Source organism: Giraffa tippelskirchi, chromosome 6, assembly GCF_054371585.1.
Source record: "Giraffa tippelskirchi isolate mGirTip1 chromosome 6, T2T-mGirTip1v1.2.pri, whole genome shotgun sequence".
In the NCBI taxonomy this organism is placed as follows: domain Eukaryota; kingdom Metazoa; phylum Chordata; class Mammalia; order Artiodactyla; family Giraffidae; genus Giraffa; species Giraffa tippelskirchi.
The window spans coordinates 146,705,120-146,725,590 of record NC_137280.1 but is presented as its reverse complement, the minus strand read 5'-3'; the positions used below and the strand labels follow the sequence as shown (position 1 = coordinate 146,725,590).

The 20,471-nt window shown below is 36.3% G+C and overlaps 1 protein-coding gene across 5 annotated transcripts in view; it reads right to left on the bottom strand.

Moving 5' to 3' along the window:
- Positions 1 to 388: 388 nt before the first annotated feature.
- The window catches only part of HMMR (hyaluronan mediated motility receptor), a 29,052-nt gene continuing 8,969 nt past the window's right edge, over positions 389 to 20,471 (bottom strand). For 4 of the 5 annotated variants that reach the window (XM_081504624.1, XM_081504625.1, XM_081504626.1 and 1 more), the window contains 14 exons: positions 19,578 to 19,766; positions 18,432 to 18,518; positions 18,255 to 18,355; positions 16,424 to 16,498; positions 16,115 to 16,293; positions 15,328 to 15,476; positions 13,664 to 13,878; positions 11,359 to 11,475; positions 6,396 to 6,542; positions 5,983 to 6,135; positions 5,796 to 5,895; positions 4,774 to 4,950; positions 2,294 to 2,456; positions 389 to 1,337 (listed from right to left, as the gene is read on the bottom strand). In XM_081504624.1, coding sequence (XP_081360750.1) covers positions 1,318 to 1,337; positions 2,294 to 2,456; positions 4,774 to 4,950; positions 5,796 to 5,895; positions 5,983 to 6,135; positions 6,396 to 6,542; positions 11,359 to 11,475; positions 13,664 to 13,878; positions 15,328 to 15,476; positions 16,115 to 16,293; positions 16,424 to 16,498; positions 18,255 to 18,355; positions 18,432 to 18,518; positions 19,578 to 19,766 — 1,872 coding nt within the window. In that variant the 3' untranslated portion in view covers positions 389 to 1,317. Of the gene's footprint in view, positions 1,338 to 2,293; positions 2,457 to 4,773; positions 4,987 to 5,759; positions 5,896 to 5,982; positions 6,136 to 6,395; positions 6,543 to 11,358; positions 11,476 to 13,663; positions 13,879 to 15,327; positions 15,477 to 16,114; positions 16,294 to 16,423; positions 16,499 to 18,254; positions 18,356 to 18,431; positions 18,519 to 19,577; positions 19,767 to 20,471 lie in introns of all 5 variants that reach the window. The other variant, XR_014057840.1, reaches the window with a different exon arrangement.

Here is a 20,471-nt window from a genome sequence, read left to right as displayed (position 1 = left end):
ATAAATCTGATCTATATTACTGTATCTTGGCTAAAAGCAGGAATCTTGAATGATCCCATTTTATTAGACAGTTTTTCTAATTTCTACATTTCCTTTGACCTTAACTATGTATTAAGATCTAATAAAATAATTTATTAAGAAAAGCTATCCTGATTAAAATAATCTCTGTTGGTCCATCAATGGGGAAACATGACAAAAAGGTGGCTTATAATATACCAACTGTGTAGATCAGGTATTTTAGGTGGAAAATGACCACTTTCTAAGTAGTATACTATTAATACCATTAGTGATTCTGGAGACAATGTGGGGAGAAGAGGGCAGAGACAATAAATGCACCTTAAATAGAAGAATTAATGTGATTTCATATAATACAAGTTGCATAATTGGGTCAGTGACTTAATGTGTAATTTTATTTCATGATACATAAATATTAACCAAACACCCAGGAATCAGGCAGATGTCAAGCAGCTAGACAAATTCTCTAAGGAGGTTATGAGCAGGGACTTCCCCAGCAGTCCTGTGGTTATGACTCCATGCTTCCAGGGCAGGGAGCATGGGTTCGATTCCCGATCAGGAACTAAGATCTCACACTTGGTTCGTGGTATGGCAAAAAAGAGTTTATGAACAGAGTTTCTAAGAATCAACTGCTGTTTATGAAAAAAAAAAAAAAGCAGATTTCTTTTGGTTTTTCAGACCAAACCACAGACTGTAATTTAAGAGGACTGGGATTGGGTCGAGAAATCTGCAAATTATTAACCAACTCAGTGGCTTTGGTTAAGACATAACTATGGAAAAAAGTTTGCCTCTATTTCTTATTTGAACTGGATAAACGGATGATGGGTGGGACAGAATGAACATTATTAGGAAAATCAGAGTAGAGGCAAGAACAAGCCAAGGTATTTTAGCCTAGCATAAGAGGTTCAGACTAGAAACAGTCTTCAGCATCAAGCTAAAAAAACCCTAAGGTTTCAGAATAGGGAAATGATAGTATGAGAATCATTTTTAAAAGACTACTGATTTGATGGGATGAGTGAGCAAAGCTGGAAAGCGTCAACACATTTAGAATGAGGTAATAAGGGTGCGCATCAAGGAGGATGTACTGACAATAGTAACTAGAATGTCAGAGAACACTGGTAAAAATGGTCAAACTTCCTTTCACATATGTAAGGACAGGAAGTTAGTATTAAATAAGAGATTAAAAAATATAAACACAATAATGAGCAACAATAATAATAATAAAAAATAGTAAGAACAAAATAATCTTCAACAGGTTTTTCAGATGTTTACTTGCATGATTCTTGAAACTCCACTAAGAGCTCAGGAGCAGTTTGTATTGCCTGGAAGGAGTATTAAACAGCAGTGTTAGTTTTCTATATTAAAACTAATGCATCAGTCATTATGAACTAAAAGCAGTTTACCTTCTCTAAGGAAGATGAAGCAATACTTGCATTTTATTTATATTTCTTCATTCACTATTTCAGCCAATTTCAGTTATTGTCAAAGATACAGAGATTGTAGTCAAGAAAGAGAGAAAAATGGACTTCTCCAGTAGTACAGTGGATAGGAATCTACTTGCCAGTGTAGGGGACACGGGTTCAATCCCTTGTCTAGGAAGACTCCGTATGCCAAGGAGCAACTAAGCCTGTGAGCCACAACTACTGAGCCTGTGCCCTAGAGCCTGTGCTCTGCAACAGAAGAAGCCACCACACTGAGAAACCCTCACACCGCAGTGAAGAGTAGCCTCCACTCACCACAACTAGGGATCCAAGAGTGGCAACAAAGACCCAGTGCCCCCAAAAATAAAGTGAATAAGTCAAATAAAAGAAAAAATGAAAAATCTACTTCTCCAAAATTACAAATTGGATGTTTAGGTTACAAAATGTCAAGGGTGTGATAGAGGGATTAATTCTGGCGGGAGTGGGTATGAGCAAAACAGGCAGACAAGGGGACTTCCCTAGTGGTCCAGTGGCTAAGACTCCACAAGCCCTATGCAGGGGTCCTGGGTTCAACCCCTGGTCAGGGAACTAGATCCTACATGCTGTAACTTAAGAGTTTGCATGCCACAACTAAAGATCCCGTGTGTTGCGACTCAGACTTCACATGGCCAAACAAATAAGTAAATAAATATAAAAAAATAAAGAGAGAAAGACATAAGACAAGTTTTCAAGGAAGATATAAGATATCAGAAACTGTTAACAGATTTTCACAGTTCATAAAGCTAGATAACTTGCTCAGTGCTATGAAAGCAAATGCAAAGGAAGATGACAGTCCTGTATGTTTATTCATTTCTTACCTTCTTTTAATGGAGTTTTGGGAACAAAATTTTCTTTACTTTCATGGAGAAAAGCCTTTGAAGGATCAAAGTGTTTGATACCCAGGACTTTATTCAATTCCTCCTGAAGTTTTGCTTCACTTTGTTTTCTTTTAGTAAGCTGAGCACGGAGTTTTAACACCTCCTATTGTAAGAAAAAATATAGTCAGTAAATAATTATTGAAGATCATATGTTGGTGAAATGTGCTACCAATATTACTGACAATTTCACAGTTGCTCATTTTTCAAATGTTAATGGCAGAAGCCTACTGCATACAGGCTTTCAGACCATAAATTACAAAATGAACAGCTATGACAAAGAAGATAACAAGTCATTTAAATCTTCCTGTCCCTCTATAGGTACAAAGTTGTGTTTCTGATATAAGTTCAACACCAAATTAAATGCTGAGATTCACTACTGGCGAAACAGCATGAGCAGCTCCGCTGACTTGCTCCCTAGTGATATAAAAAATTACAAAAAAAAAAGCAACTACTTAAAACCTCTGTAAATGGCCTTAAGGTAAAATAGCAAGTGAAGAAACAATTGTTCAAGCAGATTCACAAAAAACTGTTTTTTGTTTTTTAAAAAAGGCAATGTCCTGTTGTGTTTGAACCAATCCTGTTCCCTCTCGCCCTAGTCCTTGCTTAGCAAAGCTGAGACTCCACACCAGACCTCTGCAGCCTGGAGCACAGGGTTCCCTCCACTCCCAGCTCCCAACCAGAGGCTTCTCCTGTCAAGAGGAGCAGGATGTCAGCATCTCTCATCTTGCCCCCAGCTCTTCCTTGATCTGAACCATAGAAAATGTGGCTGAGAGGTGTGTGTGTGTAGCGGGGGGTCTTTTCTTCCAAGAAACCAAGGCCCTATCTTAGGTGCAGAGTGATGAAAATACCCAGACCCTGATCACCCTTTACCTGGCTCATGAGGAAATGGTTCCAAGTCAACAGAGGCAAAGTGAGAGACCCTCAGATTGCTCATTTCCCTCTCCCCCAAGTCTACTAAGCATCCAGCTACAGTGACAGAGGTGTCACTCAGAGGAAAGCTTGCCATCATCCCCAAATCCAGATCTGAAGCCCTGTCTCAGAAATTCTGCCTAGGAGGAGAACACAGAGCTCCTAATTTATTCCCAGAGCAAGTGACTTCACTTACAACAGAGCTTAGAGCAGTTCAAGCTGAAGGGTGCCCTTAAGAATAGTAGAGGCTGTGTGGTGCAAGGGAACGGGAAGTGATTAAAAACTGGGCTAAATGGTAAGCTGCCTAGTTTGTAGAAGAGAAGTGGTGAATAAGACAGGTGGGAGGAGCCCTCCTGTAGCCAGGACAAAGTCAATCACTGACCTAAGACACAAATCCAACAAAGGAACCAGAATTAGACTGGATTAATCTGTAGAGGAATTTATGACCTGGTGCAATGTTGAAAATAACAGAGGGATAAGCCAGCAACTATGTGTGATCAGGGAGAGAGGGAGGCAGCCTTACCCAAACCAGAGTCATCTCAGGGTGACTGTGTACACACCCGACACTGAAACTCCCTCAGCAGCAACATCAGAGGCACAAACTCAGTGGGGGGTGGGGAGGAGGAATAGACTTCACTAAACAAGAAAATAACAACATACCTGCAAGGGGACGGCAGTACCCAGAGGTAATACAATATATTGTCTAAAATACCCATTTTCTTTCTTTTTTTTTTTTTATAAATTTATTTATTTTAGTTGGGGGCTAATTACTTTACAATATTGTAGTAGTTTTTGCCATACTAAAATACCCATTTTCTAACAGAAAAATTACAAAATATGCAAACAGGAAAGTATGATTTTTATACTAGGGAAAAGCAAGCAACAGAAACTGCCCAAGAGAGTAATCCAGTATTGAATTTATCCAAAAAAGGGTTTAAAGCCGTTATAAACCTGTTTGCGGAAGTAAAGGAACTTAAAAAAAAGGGAGTAGACTCAAATTCCTAGAATCAGAAATGAAAGAGGGGCCATTGTTACTGATATTATCAAAATAAAAAGGAATGTAAGGGAATATGGCACACAGTTGTGAATCAACACATCAGAAAATGAAATGGACATACTCCTGGAAAGACACAAACTACTAAAACTGTCTCAAGAAGAAATAGTCAATCTGAGGTAGGATTGTATTGCTATAAACTTTCTCTTAGAACTGTTTTTGCTGCATCCCATAGGTTTTGAGTTGAAATAGTCAATCTGAATAGACCTATTATAACAAGTGAAGAGATTAAATTATTGATCAAAAACCATCCACAAAGAAAAGTCCAGGGCCACATGCCTTCACCACCGAATTCCATTACACATTCAGTAAAGAATTAATACCAATAATTCATGGACGATTCCATAAATAGAAAGGGTGAAACACTTCCCAACTCATTTTATGAAGTCAGCATTACCCTAATAAAATAAAAACCACCCACCCCAATATCAATAGAACTAAATGTGATTTTACAAACCGATTTGAGATTGCTATTTTCATCTTTCAATTTCACAACATGCTTGATTTTTTGCTTTAGATTCTGATGACCCAATAGTTTAGCATATGAATCTCTGAGATTATTTAGTTGTTCCTGAGCCGCACCATGTTCATTCAACAAAGCCTGTTTCTCTGCTTCAAATGCATCCAGTTGTAGCTGAAAAAGATATTTTTGTAAAGTTAAGATTTAAAACTATTAAATCCAATTTGACTCATATTAACTATAAGGAAAACTAAAGTGAAAGAAAGTAAAAAGGCAAAAGATAGGACTTCCCTGGTGGTCCAGTGGCTAAGACTGCAGAAGACTGCAGGCTGCCAATGTAGGGGGGCCAGGTTTGATCCCTGGTTGGGGAACTAGATCCCACATGCTGCAATTAAGACCTGGTGCAGCCAAATAAGTAAATAAATATTTAAACAAAATAGAAACTCAACAACAACAACAGAAAAGGCAAAAGACAAAAATAGATTATATTGACTTATTCTTAGGGCTCTCCATAAATTGAGTCTTTTTTTTTTTTAATAAAAAGTTGTTTTTCATTTTGAAGATCAATGAAACAGAAAGAAAGAAACAAGGAAAGAAGACCTGCTAGCCGGCCTAATCTGTATTAGCCACAACACATTATAACCAATACTGTCTTCTGACTCTAAGTACCCAGATTTGCATTTATCCTTTAAGTGTATTAGAGAAACATTGAGAAAGATCAAAACAAAATAAGTGTCATAAATTTACATAGATTAGCAAAAATTCATATCAGGAGAGTCTTCTAAGGTATCAACTTTTAAGAATCTTGTTAAGAGGTAATATTTAAGCCTATAAAGGCTATGTTAAAAATGTATGCATATTAATGTAGTAACATCTATAATAAACCTTCTGTAATAGGAAGTTAAACTGGCACTGTAAATGCACAGCAAAATGATCTTTCAGAAGAACCATGTCACTGTCATGACTGTGACAGGGAACAATACAAATTCTCAAATGCAAATAAGTCCTAATCGACAGACCTGAAAAGGCTTTGTTTTATTATATAATTCTTCATAGAGGAGACGCCACTTATTCATTTCTTCAGTTAATTCTGCTATTGAGTTTTCTTTTCCACCTTTTCTGTAAGGGAAAATTAAATTTAAAAACACAGTATACTAGAAAAAATAATTTGAGACGCATGGCATTTCAGTTTTCAACCTAGATTACCTTGCTTCTTCCTCTTCCAGTTGTTTCTTAAAGTCTTCGCTTTGTTGCTTGAGTTGGTTCTGCAAATCAGTTATTCTTTTAAGAGAAGAAACTGTAATTTCTTTAATTTCTGCTTCTTTAAGTGCTGATTTGGTCTGCAGATCTAGAAGCATCCTTGGATTTGAGAGAGAAGAGTCCATTAAGAAAGTTATAGCCATTTAAATTACCTTTTTTAAAAAAAAGAATGTCAAAGAACTGTTAAGAATTATACTTTTTAAACTGTGTAAATTCATAATTCACCATTGAAGATCACCCAAAGCAAGCCATGGGATTACAGTTTTCTGCATCACTTAGTAGCTGGCTTGCAGCAACATCCAATTGTCCTAATGGTTCTAAGACCACAGGTGTGGGCAGGTTTTATTTCTCCTACATACCTTGCATATTCTTGATTTGAGTTCTCAGTTGCCAATATCTGATCTCGGACATCCTCTGCACTTTGCTCAGCCTTGGCCAGTTTTTCCTTAAGTGATTCGTTCTGCACCTTAAGATATTCTAGCTTACTTGCTGTTGATGCTTTATAGCTTATTTTTTTTAAAAAAAAAAAGGTTAAAGGATTTTTCTAACATATGCACAACAAATCTATAGCTGATTGGTTTATACTTTATACACTTTTAGGTAAAAGAAACAAAACTTTATCTATTTTCACATTTGCACAGGTAAGAATTCAATGTTTGAAGTCAAGTTAATACTTAACATGAACTTATATGACATACGCAGTTCCTTTAAAGAGTCAAGTGCCTATTATGGATGGAATCTGTGAACAAAGATGAAAAGAAATCAACTACCAAATATAGAAATTACCTCAAAACAAAAACCCACACAATCCCTCTACCTCTGTCAACTTTATTATCTTGTGGCTTAGAGAAAGAAAAAAATGCCTCTTCAGGTTGTTGCAAAAATAAAAGGAAAAACAACTACATAATTAACTTTGTTCTAAGTGTTTTGAAGGAAAACTACAGAACATGTTAGCTGATAAAACTGAAGAACCTACATTTTGCTTCATGATTTAGAAAAGGCTTTTCTGAGGAATTTACAGTTAAGTTGACATGTGATGGGTAAGGAGGATTTAGCTAGTGGGGATTTACTATTGGGGAAAGTATTTCAGAGGGAAAAGATGCGTCTGTGCTCGGAGGCAGGTAGAACACCGTCCATTAAGAGCTGGGACTGGGGCTTGCCTGGTGGCTCAATGGTAAAGAATCCGCCTGTCAAGGCAGGAGACATGGGTTCAATCCCCAGTATGGGGAAGACCCCACATGCTGTGGAGCAACTAAGCCTGTGTGCCACAACCATTGAGTGAGTCGGTGCTGTAACTACTGAACTCAAGTGCCCTAGAGCCCACGCTCCTCAAAAAGAAAAGCTACCTCATTGATAAGCCCACACACCATAGTTAGAGAGCAGCCCCCACTCACTGCAACTAGAGAAAAGCCCTCACAGCAACAAAAACCCAGCAGAGCCAAAAATAAATAAATAAAATATTAAGCATAAAAATAAAAAAGAGCTGTGACAGGAGTCTAATGAACAAGAGAGGCAGAAGCAGAAGCAAGAGGCATGAGTCCTTGCCGGTGGGGCACAGTGGGCTTACCTGAATGATAAAGGACAGACTTCAAAGGTCTCTAAGTAAGTGTGTAAATTATTCCAGAGAGATACAGAGAACTGACTGGGGAGGGACAAGAATGCTCAACTGGAGGATTAACCACAGGACGATTATTTTTCAGCCCAGGTGAGTGGTAAAGGAGGCTTCGATCAAGGAGTTGGCAAAAGAAAGATGTGAGATCTCTTTTGGAGGCAGAATGGAAAAACTCAAGAAAGAGATTGAATACTGGGAGAAAGGGAGAAAAGATGATACGATGACTCAAGATTTATGGAAGGAGACAATCAGAAGATGGAGATGTCACTGACTGCGATCAACAAGAATGAGAGACGAGAGGGACAAAGGGAGACAAAATGATCTAGAGTTGTTTTGGTGGGGTTAATACCAGACGGCAGTGAGAGATCTACTTGAAGTCAAGTAGGCAGCTGAATATATGGGTAGAGGATGAAAGGAGAGGTCAGGTTTGAAGAAATAAATTTTAATGCTACTTGCATACTAATGGTGACTGACATCACAGAATGACTAAAAGCCTCTAAAGGCACTAGTTTTCAAAGTAGCAAGAAGGAAAATCTCTTTTCAGAGTTGAGAACAGCACTAAAAGTTATATATATATACGTATATATATAGTTGTTGTTCAGTTGCTCAGTAGTGTCCAACTGTTTGTGACCCCATGGACTGCAGCACACCAGGCTTCCCTGTCCTTCACCATTTCTTGGAGCTTGCTCAAACTCATGTCCATTGAGTCAGTGATGCCATCCACTCATCTTGTCCTCTGTTGTTCCCTTCTCCTGCCCTCAGCTGTTCTCACAGCACAGTCTCTTCTAATGAGTCAGCTCTTCGTAACAGGTGGCCAAAGTATTGGAGCTTCAGCTTCAGCATCAGTTCTTCCAAAGAATATTCAGGGTTGGTTTCCTTCAAGATTGACTGGTTTGATCTCCTTGCAGTCTAAGAGACTCTCAAGAGTCTTTTCCAACACCACAGTTCAAAAGCATCAATTCTTCAGTGCTCAGCCTTCTTTATGGTCCAACTCACATATCCATACATGACTACTGAAAAAACCACAGCTTTGACTACACGGATCTTTGTTGGCAATATCTCTGCTTTTTAATATGCTGTCTAGGTTTGTCACATACATATTAATTTATATGTATGCTGACATATAAAATATATAGGGACTACCCCAGCAGTCCAGTGGTTAAGACTCTGCACTTCTACTGTAGGGGGAATGAGTTTGATCCCTGGTTGGGGAACTAAAATCCCACATGTCGCATAGCATGGTCAAAAATATAAAACAAATCAAAACATATATACACACACACACACACACACAAACATATATATACAATATGTATGTCAAAATATATCAGATGCAGGAACACATCACTGAGATTAGAGGGTACTACTAGTTAATGAATGGGTACTAGGCAATTGATTATCCATGGCAATTGATTATCCATATGGAAAAAGAAACATGAATTTTATCCCTTTATCACTACACATACAGAAATCAGTTCTAGGTGGAAAAATGAAAAGTGTAATTTTGAAACTTAGAAAAAAAATAGGTGAATATCTTTATTTAAGTTCTTGGGATAGAAAGAAGTTTCTCATATGCAAAAGTGTTCACATCAAACTCTATAAGTTTAACTACACTAAAATCAAGAATTGCCATTCATCACAGGAAACCATAAAGAAAATGAAAAGATAAGCCACACACTGTAAGATATTTGCCACCCATATAGCTGATAAAAACCCTACAAATCAACCAAGAAATGATAATCCTCTAGAGAAATGAACAAAAGTCATATATAAGCTTTTTACAGAAAAGGAAAAATGAATTATCCACAAGAAGAGGTCCTTTTACATTTAGTATACTGGCAAAATTTATGAAGTTTAACAAGCTTTGGAGAAGAGGTAGATCAATGGGAACTCCTACATCACTAGTGGGAGTGTAGATTTTCATCTCCCCTTTGTAAAATGATTTGGAATTAAATTTTAAAGTTGAACATTCACTTAAATATGGCTTTAGAGTAATTCTTACAGGTATATAAGAGGAGACCACAAGACTATTCACAGTACTGTTAATAAAATGAAAGAAATGGGAAACAACCCAAAAGCCCAAAGCGAGAATGGATAAATAGTGGTAGACTAATAAGATCAAATATTCTATAACAGAGGATGAGATGGTTGGATGGCATCATCGACTCAATGGACATGAGTTTGAGCAAACTCCAGGAAATAGTGAAGGACAGGGAAGGCTGGCGTGCTGCAGTCCATGAGGTTGCAAAGAGTTGGACGTGACTAAAGTGACTGAACAACAATTCTATAATGGTGACCATGAACAAACTATAGCCTCAGGCAATATTGTGCTTCAATCCTAAAAACATACATAATGCAGACTGAAAAGGCAAGTCCCAGGATATAGCATACACTACCAGGACATTTTTGGTGAAGTTCTAGAAAAAGCAAAATTAGATAATATATTGTTCATATGGACATACATTATAAAATTATACACAGGAAAAAAGCAAGGAAGTAACTGATGTAGATTTTGAGATGGTGTTACCTGTTGTGGGGAGGAATGAAGATGGGACAGTGGAGGATTCATAGAGATAGCAAGCTGTTGAAACTCTTTTGGTTTATAGGTTGTCTTCTATGAGCTCATGCATGTTAATTTTACCTTTATGAGTTAGGATTTATGTACACATTGTATCTTTTTATTGAATACACTAAAATAGATAAAAGAAGAGCCCTCCACCCAAAATTATATAAAGTAAATACAGTAAGTAAAAATGTTAACATTAATACACTCAGTGTGAGACTGTGTGATGTACTAGTGTTTGCTGTATTATCCTTTGTAATTTGTAGTGCCCTCCAAAATAAACTTTTTTTAAAAAAGAGAAAATAAGTAGACTGGATAGGAAGTAGATACATCATAGTATCTATCAAGAAGATGGGCTATGACATTATATTATAAACTATAAACTATTTATAAACTAAACTATTATATATAGGATGGATAAACAACAAGGTCCTACTGTATAGCATAGGGAACTATATTCTATATCCTGAAATAAACCATAATGGAAAAGAATATGTAAAGGAATGTATCTATATGTACAGTCAAAATTAACACACTGTAAATCAATTATACTTCAATAAAATAAAGAAAAAAAGATGGACTATAAACATGAGGAGGATTTGGGGGTAAGAACGGTACTGGGAATGAAAGGTGCAGAAAGAAGTGGGGGGTAAAGGGAGATTTAAAAAGATGTATTTTAAATACAAAGGCACATTAACATGTTTTAATACTGATTGGAAAAATTCTAGAAGAAAGGTTGAAAATTAAGAGATAAGGGATGAATTATGGAAAGAGGTCACTAAAGGTCAAGGAATGAGTTACCTCATCTGTAATAGGTGGGAAGAAGATAGGGTGAGCATAGATGCAGGTACATTTACAGGTTCCATGAAGAGGAAATAAAAGCATTTGGATTCTTCTTGAGGAAAATGATGAGATCAGCAGAGTCAGACAGATGTGTATGAAATCTGAAGTGGGTACTGGGAGAGGGAAATTACTATATATTCTAAGATTACAGGTAACATGAAATGCCCATTTATGACTGGGCATTATGGAATTTAAAGTAATAACAATTGTTTTATTCATGTAGTTTTGCTGACAGATGTCCCTAGGTAAACACCCCTTGCCTGCTCATGTATGTTTGAGAGAGCAGCCTTCCCCATAAAAATACCTTTCAAATTGAGCAGTAACATCTTCCAGGTTCTGTACTGTACTGTTATGTTTTTCTTGAAAAAGCAGGGTGGCCTGAGTGTGAGCAGCATTACTTTCCTCCAGTTCGGCTTCTTTCCTAAGAAAACGGGAACAGTTAAAAGATAAGATCCTAACTGCAAACCATTAGCTTAAGAAAGAGACTAGGATATGCCTTTGACATTATCAATCATATATCCCACACTGGACAGCTTAGACCTACATTCATGATCTATATCTGCTAGCATGCTTATTTACATGCAGCTTCATCTTATCTTTCTCATTCTTATTTTACTGTTGTTTTCATCCTAATTTACTTACTTTTATTTTCATACCATATGTACTTATGTAGGTAGTTTAAACACTTTTGGGGAAGAAAGGGATTAAAAAGACTCTAAGCATCTTGGCGGCATCCAAGACTGAAGAATGTGAAGGATTATAAGTTAAGAAGCTCTTGGGTTGAATAAAATTTAATTCTCTGAATTAAGACATTTAGGGAACACTAGGTACAGTTAAGATAACTTCATTTTAAGAGTTCTTTTGAAAAAATAATTACAAGACTATGGTAGATTTATCGTGACTATACCAATAACCCACAAAATAAATTACTAATTATTTAAAGATTCAACAACTTATTTAGGAGACTATTTTGCCTAGACAGAATGGCTTTTAAGTCATCTTTATAAATTTAGACTACAAATCTATACAGATTTTAAATATATGAATATTACATATTTCTACAATGGTGATAAACTTTATTTGACAAGCATATGAGCTTATAAGAGGTATTTTAAAGAACACATCGAACTAAAACTGTAAGAAGCATTATTCGCCTAAAGGCTAAGTTGGACACTGAAACAAGATACACAGTTGTTCAAATTCATTCTGGAATGAGCATAGGATTTTAAAAATACACACCACAGCTAAAAGCAATCAACTACTACTAAAGGATTTAAAAAAAAAAAAAAAACTTTTTCCTGCTCCCTAGAGGAAACCTGTCAACTTCTAAGTTTTTCTCTTAATCCTGAAATTTCCACACTGGAAAGGACCTTACAAATAATCTCATAAAACCCCTTTATTTTATATCTAATGAAACAGAAAACAAAAGAAATTAAGACAGTCTTGCTCAGAATCACACATTTAGCTAACAGATCTAGTAATAAAATCTTTATCTCCTGACCTTTGAACTGAGTTCTTTGAGTTAGAATAAATGATTATCTCATTATTCTTTCTGAAATTGACATCATCCACTCAAGTTTCTTAATGTACCTGTTCCCTGAGGCTGGCTGCAGTATGAAACAATCCCCCTAATTACACGTTGGTACTGTTCCCCAAAATGCAGGCATATATAAAAAAATTTGGTGTTTTTTAAAATCACTAACCACTAAAAGAAAATAGAAAAGGGATTAATAAAGAAGCACCTAATAAGAGATAGATACATAGTTGTGATATAAGTGACAATTCTGTAACTTTAAGTCTAGCTCCTTGCTAGAAAATGTTTACTGCTGAAATCCCAAGGATTCAAGTACTTGTTTACAATTTGAACTCAAGAATCAACTTGGATACTGTAAATAAATGTGGTGAAGGGCATATAATGTGGTGAAAACAATATGAAGTTAAACAAAGAAAAAAAGGCACTGGATCTCAGGCTTTCTACTTTTAATGATACATATTTTATTTCTGGATTTTCCCCAGTTCTGGTTGTTTCTTCCCCATTTCGGTTTTTGATTGTTATTTCTGAAGTGTTTGTGGCTCCCTCCTTGAACTTTAAATTAAAAAAGGCCATGGCTTCTGACTTGGGCTGTCATACTTGTTTATCTGTACATCTCACGCATGTACTTTACCGTTCTGTGTCTCTTCCTTATTTGTGGATTTCCCTGGTGGTCCAGTGGTTAAGAATCTGCCTGTTAATGTAGGAGACCTTGGGTTCAGTCCCTGGTCTGGGAAGATTTCACATGCTGCAGGGCAATGAAGCCTATGCGCCACAAGAACTGAGCCTACACTCTGGAGCCTGCATGGCAACTACTGAGCCCATGTGCTATAACTACTGAAGCCTGGGTGCCCTAGAGCCCTGAAAGTAGCCCCTGCTCACCACAACTAGAGAAAGCCTGCATGCAGCAATGAAGACCCAGCACAGCCAAAAGTAAATAGAATTAAAAAAAAAAAGAAAATTCCTTATTTGTAAAATAACTCCAACCTCACCACTCATATGATTGGTGTGAGAATCCCAAGGGAATGTACTAGAAAATAACTTTTAATTATAAACATGAAGTCCTATTAATACGAACCCTTTCAGCTTTTCTTCGAGGCGTTTTAGTTCTGCAGCTCTAAATTCTGCTTCCTCTTCCAGTTGCTTAAGCAGGTTTTCAGCTTGTTCCTCCTTTTGCTGTAATTTATCCAGCTCATCCAAGGCTTGCTTTAATTCTCCCTCAAAGAGAGTTCTCTCTTTAATCATTTCTTCTTGAAAAGAACATAGTTTCTGCTGAAGACCAGAAGATAATTCCTGCATATAAATAGAAAGCCAGCAACAAATCTGAAAGGTTTTGATAATTTAATAAATAATTAAATTTAATAATTTGTGAGATTTTTTTTACTAAGGACAAAAGAGAACTACAGCTAATGAAGTATGGACACTAAACTTGAGAGCCTCTGAGAACCTTGAGAGATTCATATTCATTCCGTCATGGATTATATCCTACCCTTTATTAAGACTGGAGTAAATGTTATTTCAGTCTTTTTCCTATGTAACACACACTTCTTAGACAACTAAGATTATATTCTACAACTGGCTTTTATCGTATATTTTTCTCATATGATACTATATAAAGAGTATTATGGTTTCAACGTTATACATAAGGATTTTAAAGTTATATAAGTAAATAAGAATAAATAAATACAAGTAAATCACCATTGCAAAAAAATTCTAACATTACGAATAAAGGAAAAATTGCCTTTGACTACTCCCTACTACAATCTTAGTTTTCCCACTTCAGAGATAACCATTAATTTTGCATTATAAGTCTTATGGTCTTTTTCTATATATTTACATTCTTTTAAAATATAAATTAAATATACTGTGTGCATAAAAAGGTCATTTAAATATCATAAAAATAGTTGTTGAGATCTTTTCAAGTCAGTATATACATATCTACCTAATTCCTTTGTCACTGCAGATTGCCCAACAATATAATATTTCACATTAGTTCACATGGGTACTTGCTTGCTTGACTAATTCTCACCAATATATCATATTGCCAAATGTTTTAACTTGTGCCAATCTTGGAAGTGGAAAAAAACACCGAAACATTTCTTTGATTATTACTACAAGTACAGAGTCTTCTCATTTTACAAGCTGTCTGAATTTCTACTGCTAAGAATTATCTATTTCCATTCTATGCCCATTAAAAATACTTTTCTGTTTAATTTAAAAAAATTTTTTGGCAGCCCCGAGAGCCATGCAAGATCTCCGTTCCATGACCAGGGATCAAACCTGTGCCCCCTGCAGTGGAAGCTGAGAGTGTTAACCAATGGATCACCAGGATTATTATTTTTTTTTTTTAATGAACTTCCTGTGTTTCTCATTGATATGTAAAATGTTCTTTATGTAGTCTGGATTTCAAAAAGTCATGTTTCGTTTCTTATCTAATTAGACACTCTTTTACCACAGAACTGTAAATGCCTATGTAGTAATCTAACACAAGAATGTGCTGAAAAAAAAAATTAAAACAATTTCCCTATATTGTTTCAACTTTTGCTTAAATTTTTCAAATCATGAATAACTCTGTGGTGACATCAGTTAAATATCCAGCAAAGACATGATTATTTCCTCAGGATAAAATTCTAAAAGTAGAATTGCTGGATCAAAGGATATATACAACTTAAAGGTTTTCTGATACACAGGGAAATGTATGACATCAAAGAAGCACTAGGCTTTTTTAATATTGTAAACTACCTTCTCTTGTTGCAGAAATGAATCCATTTGCAATACTTTTTGCTGTAGCTCTTCATGTTCTTGTTTTTCAAGAATAGACCTCTCTTTTAAGCTTTGTATCTCAGAATTTAGATTTTCATCCAGTTCTCTGTTCCTATTGATGAGGTCTTCTAGAAAAGGAAAATTATTAACAATGTTGTGGTTAGATACTAATATCACCTTTGAAAAACCCAGATTCACATGGTGGTTCAGAGGGTAAAGAATCTGTCCACAATGCAGGAGACCCAGGTTCAATCCCTGGGTTGGGAAGATGCCCTGAAGAAGGGAATGGCAATCCACTCCAATATTCTTGCTTGGAGAATTCCATGGACAGTGGAGCCTGGTGAGCTACAGTCCGTGGGGTCACAAAGAGTCAGACATGACTGAGTCACTAACACACACACACACACACACAGAAGTCAAGTACTTCCAAAGAGGTAAAAAAAATTCTGAAGTTCCTATCATTACTACATATAAAACAGTATATATGTTACATAATAAAAGCCTCAAAGCTAGCTCTATGTATCTACCAATTTTAAATGGCAACCCAATGAGGAGGTCAATTGCATATATTTCAATCAAGACAAGCAATCTATTGAAATAAACAGATAACAAATATCATAAAAGATAAAAATTCCCATGCATCGAACAAAATTTTCATTGTTGTTTATGTAATTATTTAAAAAGTTGCTATAACATATCAGTACTTTTGAAAACTATTATAGGTAGTACTTATCTAAAGAAAATAGTACTATAAACAGTAGAATACCTTTTTCTTCTTCAAGCATCTGGCATTTAGCATTCATGTCTTGTACTTGTTTAGACAATATAGCAATATTTTCTTCAAGAGACTGCTTAAGCCTTAAAATTTCATGATTCTTCTCTTTCAGATTTTCTTCTAATTGGGCAATATCTAGCTTGTATTTTTCCACTTGATCTGATGCACAACTGCATTAAAACAAATTAGGTTGAAGAGCACATCTATTTAAGCAGAGGAAACATCAAATGAAAAGGGATGAAAATGATGTATTCATCACACTTCAATGAAACAAAGTCCAAAAACTACTCTTCATATTACCTTATTTCTTCGATGTATTCTAAGAGCTTTTCTGTTTCAGATTTTTCATCAATCTTTTCTTTCTCTATTGAAACACTAAAAAAAAAAAAATGCATACATTAATATATACAATAATCATCTTACTCTATACCAGAGTTAAGCATCTCTGTACAGAGTAAGCTTACTCTGTACCAGAATAATGCTTACTCTGTACCAGATACTGTTCTCTCAGGCAGGCTGACTCTAGGTTCTAAACTCCTAACCATTAATTTGTGTGACCTCTCACGTTGACAATTTATGCAAGTAGGAGGCTCAAGTTTGTTTTTTTTTTAAAGTGAGAAAGCTTTCCAAATGTATTCTGACAAAAGGATTATGATGATGAGAGTCTGTATATAGTTATAGATCTGTAACACTCTGAGTGTATTAGAAATCACCTTTCCTGTAGCTTTCTTAGAATCCCCACCCACCACACATACAAAATAGAAACTTGTGTGCTTCAAAGCCTTTCTTCCAGGCTGCCTTTTATTCAGTTACTTATTGAGAAAGGGGCAAGGGACTTTCTTTGCAACCCTATGGACTATAGCCCACCAGGCTCCTCTGTCCATGGGATTCTCCTGGCAAAAATACTGGAGTGGGTTGCTATGCCTGCCTCCAGGACAAATATCAGTGAGGATATGGAACGAATGGAACCATCATGCATTGTGAAGTGGGAGTGTAAAATTGTATACATACTTTGAGCTTTTAAAAAAGCATTACATGGGGACTTCCCTGGTGATGCAGCGGCTAAGACTCCATGCTCCCAATAAAGAAGGCCCAGGTTCAACCCCTGGCCCAGGTTAGATCCCACAGACCACAACCAAAGATCCCGCAAGCTGCAACTAAGACATGGCACACCCAAATAAACAAGCAACAAAACAAAACAAAACAAAAACATTATACGTACACAACACTATGACCCTGAAATTCTACTCCTAGATATTTACTCAGAGAAACAGAAACCTATGTCTACAAAAAGGTATATATAGTAGTCTTATTGACAATAGTCAAAAATTGGAAACCCAAGTACTGATGAATAGCAGAGTAATAAACAAAAGCAAGTATATTTGTATAGTGGAATACTACTCAGAAATGAAAAAAACAATTATAATATACACAACAATATGGATGAATCTCGACTCTGCACTTTCAACGCAAAGCGCATGGGTTTGAGACCTGGTCAGGGAACTAAGAACCTGCAAGATGTGCAGCATGTCCAGAAAAAAAAAAGCCACATATACACATATATGCATGCATGTGATGATAAATGTCCCCCAAAAGTCAAATTATGATGATGGAAGTCAGAAAGTGATTCTGGGGGTTGGGGGTAACTGTGGGAGGAACAGGGAGCAGGAAGGAGCACGAGGGGACTTTCTGAGAGAATGACAGTGTTCTCTATCTTGCTCGGGTGGTGGTTACACAGGAGTACACAATTGTCAAGTCACTAAAATGAATACTTACGATCTGTGCATGTTATTGTATGCAAAGTACAGTTGAGTAATTAAAAGAAGTCTAGGATTATAAATTAATCATAGCTTCCTGTATCAGTGCTTCTCAGTTTCGGTCTCACCACAACCTCTATAACATTATGTGCCTTTCCTCAACAGTGATACAGAAGATGTACAAACATAATATATTCATATTTCTTTTCAGCATAAAATGTTGGGGAACGTTAGGAAGAGAAATAGGGCAAGTGGAGGCAGGCAATGAGATGAGTATGGAGGGAAAGTTAAAGTCCCTGTAAGCAATAACTAGCCGAGAAAGCCAAATACAAAACTGGTTACACAACGTAATCTCTTTTCTTTTAGTCACTCACCGTTTCCCCTCAAGTTGTACTATTTTCTCCTGAGACTCCACGAGGTTCTTCTGGGTGAGCTGCAGCTTCATCTCCACGCCTTCTTGTTTAGCCATTATGCTCTACACAACAGAAATATCTGTTTTAGGAAATGAGAACTTGTTCAGATCCCCAGTTCCAGCAAACGTATCTACTCACCCTCATCTTGGTGTCTCTTTTGTTTCTCAGTTTCATCAACTCAAGGCTTAGAATTCTCAAATTCTTCTGGTTATTATCTTCAGAAAACTGAGTACAGCAAACACATAAAAAATTGAGAAATATTTTCTATTAAAGTTGTGTAAAAATCACTTAAGTATTGATTATTCTATCTATTATAGGGACTACTATTTGCTTACAACATACTTTGGTAGAGAAAAGGATCCTTAACCCACACCAGGATTACCGGCTTTATACTATTTCTGTTTTTGTCCCTCCTTTTCCTTCATGTGACTTTCTGGTCTACTTTTGAAATCAGCTTCAGTGATTATTTATCTGTATATGCTGGGAAGTCTACTGTGTGGCTCTAAAAAAAGATTTTTGCAGAGTTTTGTCTGTAAAAATTGGTTAATTCAACTGTGTTTGCTTAACAAAATGCATTTGCATTGTCTCGTCTACTTTGAAATATGCAGACTATAGGGTCCATCACAGGCCTAATAAGTGATAATCTCCCTAAGTGAGGCTCAGGAATATGCTGTCTTGCCCGTACTTAATTCTTATGCATCCTTACTCCCTTTGTAAGCAAAGAGCCAAGCATGCTATAGGCCCTGAATAATTGATTCTTATTAAGCTGAACGGTGATTTACAGCTTCCTTCCACTTCTATAAAAAGCAGGATGACCATGTTAAGTCCTTTAAGATCTATTAGTTTATTAATATTGATAAACACAATTTATCTACTGAGCATATTTAGTCCACAGATTCATTTTCTACTGCATTCCCAAAGAGATTTAAGACTGAGGCCTGCTATCATGCTATTATTTATTGCAGAGAAAGATCTTTAAAGATATTTCTAGATGTAAATTCTGCAACATTATTAGTGGTCTTACTAATTGGGAGTGACTTTGAAGGAGAGTGAGAAAATGTCAGGTGTTAAAACAAAAAGTAAATGATTGTTTATATCCTCTTATGTGCCAGGCACCATAATAAACAAGATGCAATAATAATTCCTATTGGGAGTGGCTTAATATTTAAAGTACATTTATTGAAGTTAAATGACTAAACTAGGCCTAAAATTCCCAAACAGCTCTATGAGGAAAAAAGCATAATTTTTTTTTATTCAATTGTAAAGATTATGAGGTTCAAATACCTTGGATTTTAGTAGCTCATTAGTCCTGGTTAATTCAATAAGCTGTTTTTCCAGTGAAGCGTTACTGGCAGAGAGAGATGTTTTCTCCCTGACGGCAGCGTTTAGCTTTGCTTCCATCTTCTCCAATTCAGCTTCCAGATCCTGGATCCGTCTGTCCTGAGCTCCACGCTCCTGCACAAGAACGCGGACCTGGACAGGAACAAGGAGATGCAATGAATAATTCACGTGTTACTAGATGCTGTACTGTGCTGCGCCTAGTCACTCAGCTGTGTACAACTCTTTGTGACCCCGGGGACAGCCAGGCTCCTCTGTCCATGGGGATTCTCCAAGCAAGAATGCTAGAGTGAGTTGCCATGCTCTCCTGCAGCAGTAGGTGCTAACGATAATCCAAACATTAAAGTTCTAAAAAAACCTCTGATTGTGATGTGATGTTTTTCAATATTCCTGGCTGTTTGAGCAATCATATTTACTTTATGATGCATCTTGAAAATCTGTAAGCATTTTAAGAATAGAGAATTTAAATTGCCATAAACTTCTAGGTGTAATTACACTGTTTATTTACTTGTAAGGCATTGCTACCTATAAAAGTTCTTCTTTTCTCTAGTTCTAATTATAGGAATTCAAATTACGGCTTAAAATGCTAAATACCTTTATTTCTGGGAAAACAGAACAGGGCTTCTGGGTAGGGTGTGGTAGGCATTAGCAAGCCATCATACCTGATGCAACTAATGGGTAAAAACCAAAACCAAAATAAAAAACAGGTATTTGTCAACAGGAAATGAGGAAGCCAGAAGATAATGAAGTGTTTAAAATGTATGGGAAAATCTGCCAATATAAAATTCTATTCACAATGAATAGCCTTTAAATATGAAAGTGACATACAGACATTTTTCA